This window comes from Apaloderma vittatum, unplaced genomic scaffold (assembly GCF_000703405.1).
Source record: "Apaloderma vittatum isolate BGI_N311 unplaced genomic scaffold, ASM70340v1 scaffold30666, whole genome shotgun sequence".
Taxonomy (NCBI): domain Eukaryota; kingdom Metazoa; phylum Chordata; class Aves; order Trogoniformes; family Trogonidae; genus Apaloderma; species Apaloderma vittatum.
Window position 1 is genome coordinate 30,162 of NW_009723924.1, and position 2,475 is coordinate 32,636.

Sequence of the window (2,475 nt, forward strand, 5' to 3'; positions counted from 1 at the left end):
GGAGCCCAGGAAAGGAAAGAGATGAAGAAAGATGCTGCTTTGTCAGAGTTTTTGCAGACACCATCAACCCCAGTGACAAAGCCTTTATGGACTGGGAAAGGCAAGTTTTTGGATGAGGAGCTGAAGGCTCCTAGATCTCTGCATCACCCGTTTGGTTGCCAGCTACTGTAATGCTTTGCTTTCCTAGGAGGGAAAATGAAATCCTGTCCTCTTCCAACAGTACAGAAACTAAGAGAGCCCCGAGTAGCACTTGTTGCATTAAGAGCTGGCAAAGATGAGGATGAGGCTGGGCATACAGATAAGCACTTAGCAGGGGAACGATGGGATAAAGTTCAGAGGAATACACCGTTAATTCTGCAAACCCTAGCAGACACTACTAATGCCAGATAAGCCATGCACTGATATTGTCTGCTCCTTGTAGCATTGTATCTCTAGTTGCTTAATTGTACTTATACACCATTATCCCTGCCCTAACAGAGTAATGGGAAAAACTAATCGCTCGCCCAATTAAGGCTTTGTCTGAAGAGGACAAGCCCTGAAGGCAGTGTCAGGCAAAGGCTGTGCAAGGCAGATTGGGGCACCACTTCAAAACACCAAATTACGTGAGCACAATTGTTCCTTGTTTGTAGGACCAGTTCTGCACACATGCTGCCTGATGAGTCCCCTGGGGTGACAGCCCACGTCCCCTCTGCCCTAGCATTGCGTGTCTTAGAGGAGGCCCTAGAGCTTCTTCATGTTTCGTGTCTAAGTCATCCCTGGGATGCTGTGAGGTGGAAGGGAGAGCCCCACCAGCTGGGTCAAACCAGCTCCTTGAGGAATCCTTCCCTCTCAGCTCCCTGTTGAGACTATGGGCTCAGCAGAGAGGGAGAGATGAGGGATGTCTGCAAGACCCAGCCAGACACCTGGATCCTCACAGCCTGTTTTACCACAACCAAGTGTCACCCCATTCCCAGGAGGAGCTGGGACTGGCATGCCCTGCCTTTCACGTGATATTGGAGAACACATCAAACTCTGGCAAGTCCCAGAATGTCATTAAAAACTGTGTGTTAGATAATTGCACTTGGCTTTGGAGTACTTGGATGGGCAGCTTTGTCTATGGCTGTTTAAGCCTTCTGGAGTCTGTGAGAAAGCCTTCCCTGTAGCTCACCTACATCTAAAGCAAAGAGCTTCATTAGCTCAGGCATGTGAGTGCTGAAAGCCAAGAGAGCTGGGGCAAACGCTCCCAGACACCGCTGCCCTGGCTTAATTTCTGTGTCTCACCTGTGATATTAAACCACACTTGGCTGGGGCCCATTTCAACGCTGATCACTCCCACCATATGGTTTACAGGATCTGTTTCCATCACAGCAAAGTTAAAATGGGGTTCGTCAAAAGCTAGTGGCTCCGAGGAAGGGCCAGGCCGGGAGACCCAGCTGATGTGAAGCCGCACATGAGAAGAAAGTGGTGGGCTGCCGCCGTCCGTTGCCTTGACCTGCCAGGAAATGTAGATGCAGTCAGGGAGAAGGCTGGTTTAGCCCATGAGAGCCCCATGGAAAGCTGCTTCTGCCACCAACCAGGAGTTTCAGGTCTGAGAGTGCCCAAAATCCCACAGAACAAACCTTGACCCAGTGGCCCGTGCTCTGGCTGTTTTCAAGGCAGAGCCATGCAACCCAAATTCCTCTTGACCAGCAAGCAAATCTGCCAGGCTCAATCCACAGCAGCGCCCTGGATCACAAGCCTCATTGCAAGGACCCACAGAGTGTGGGAGAGCTTTAAACCTAAACCCAAGCCCCATGGCCAGATCAGGCTGTCAAATGGAGGCATCGCTGAAGCCCAAAATCTGTGCGGGCTTGGATTCACATGTGTATGGGATGTTGGATCACTGTGTTCATCTCTGGAAGCAGGTTGGACAGCTAATTTTAAATTTATCCTCCATTTTTAATAGCTTCTTAGCTTCTGTGTTTTCCGCTATTCTCTCCCAGTTTCTCTCTCTTTAACCTAAGTCCCATTCAAGTTCTCCTCTCATTTCTGCATTTTCTCCATCTCTTTCCTTCCTTAATCTTTCTTGTTTCTGCAGTCTCTCCTCTTTACACCCAGCTCTTCCCACTGTCTCCGTTTCCCTCTCCTCTCACCGTGAGTATGTTGTATTCAGAGGCAGGAAAAGCTTTCCTGGAGAACACCATGCCGGTTGTGGGGTTGATGGTAAATATGCCTTCCTCCTCCTCCTCGATGGTGTAGGTGATCTGGCTGTTCTGGCCCTGGTCACGGTCCGAAGCAATCAGCCTGTAGACCGGCAGGGGCGTCTCTGAGGCCTCTCTCTCGGGGAGCTGCACCATGAAAAGCTTGTGGGGGAAACTAGGAGGACTGTCATTGGCATCCAGGACTTGTATCACGACTCTGCTGGTGGACTTCAGAGCTGGGTCTCCGTTGTCAGAAACAGCCACCTGCCAGCAAGCAAAGGGAGTCAGTGACAGAGCTCTTTGTCACGAGCTGGGA

The 2,475-nt window shown here is 50.5% G+C and overlaps 1 protein-coding gene across 1 annotated transcript in view; it reads right to left on the reverse strand.

Moving 5' to 3' along the window:
- FAT2 (FAT atypical cadherin 2) overlaps positions 1-2,475 on the reverse strand; it is a gene marked incomplete at its 3' end in the record, with an annotated part of 56,686 nt that overhangs the window by 30,154 nt on the left and 24,057 nt on the right. The window contains 2 exon segments of the mRNA XM_009872294.1: positions 1,261-1,471; positions 2,112-2,423. Coding sequence (XP_009870596.1) covers positions 1,261-1,471; positions 2,112-2,423 — 523 coding nt within the window.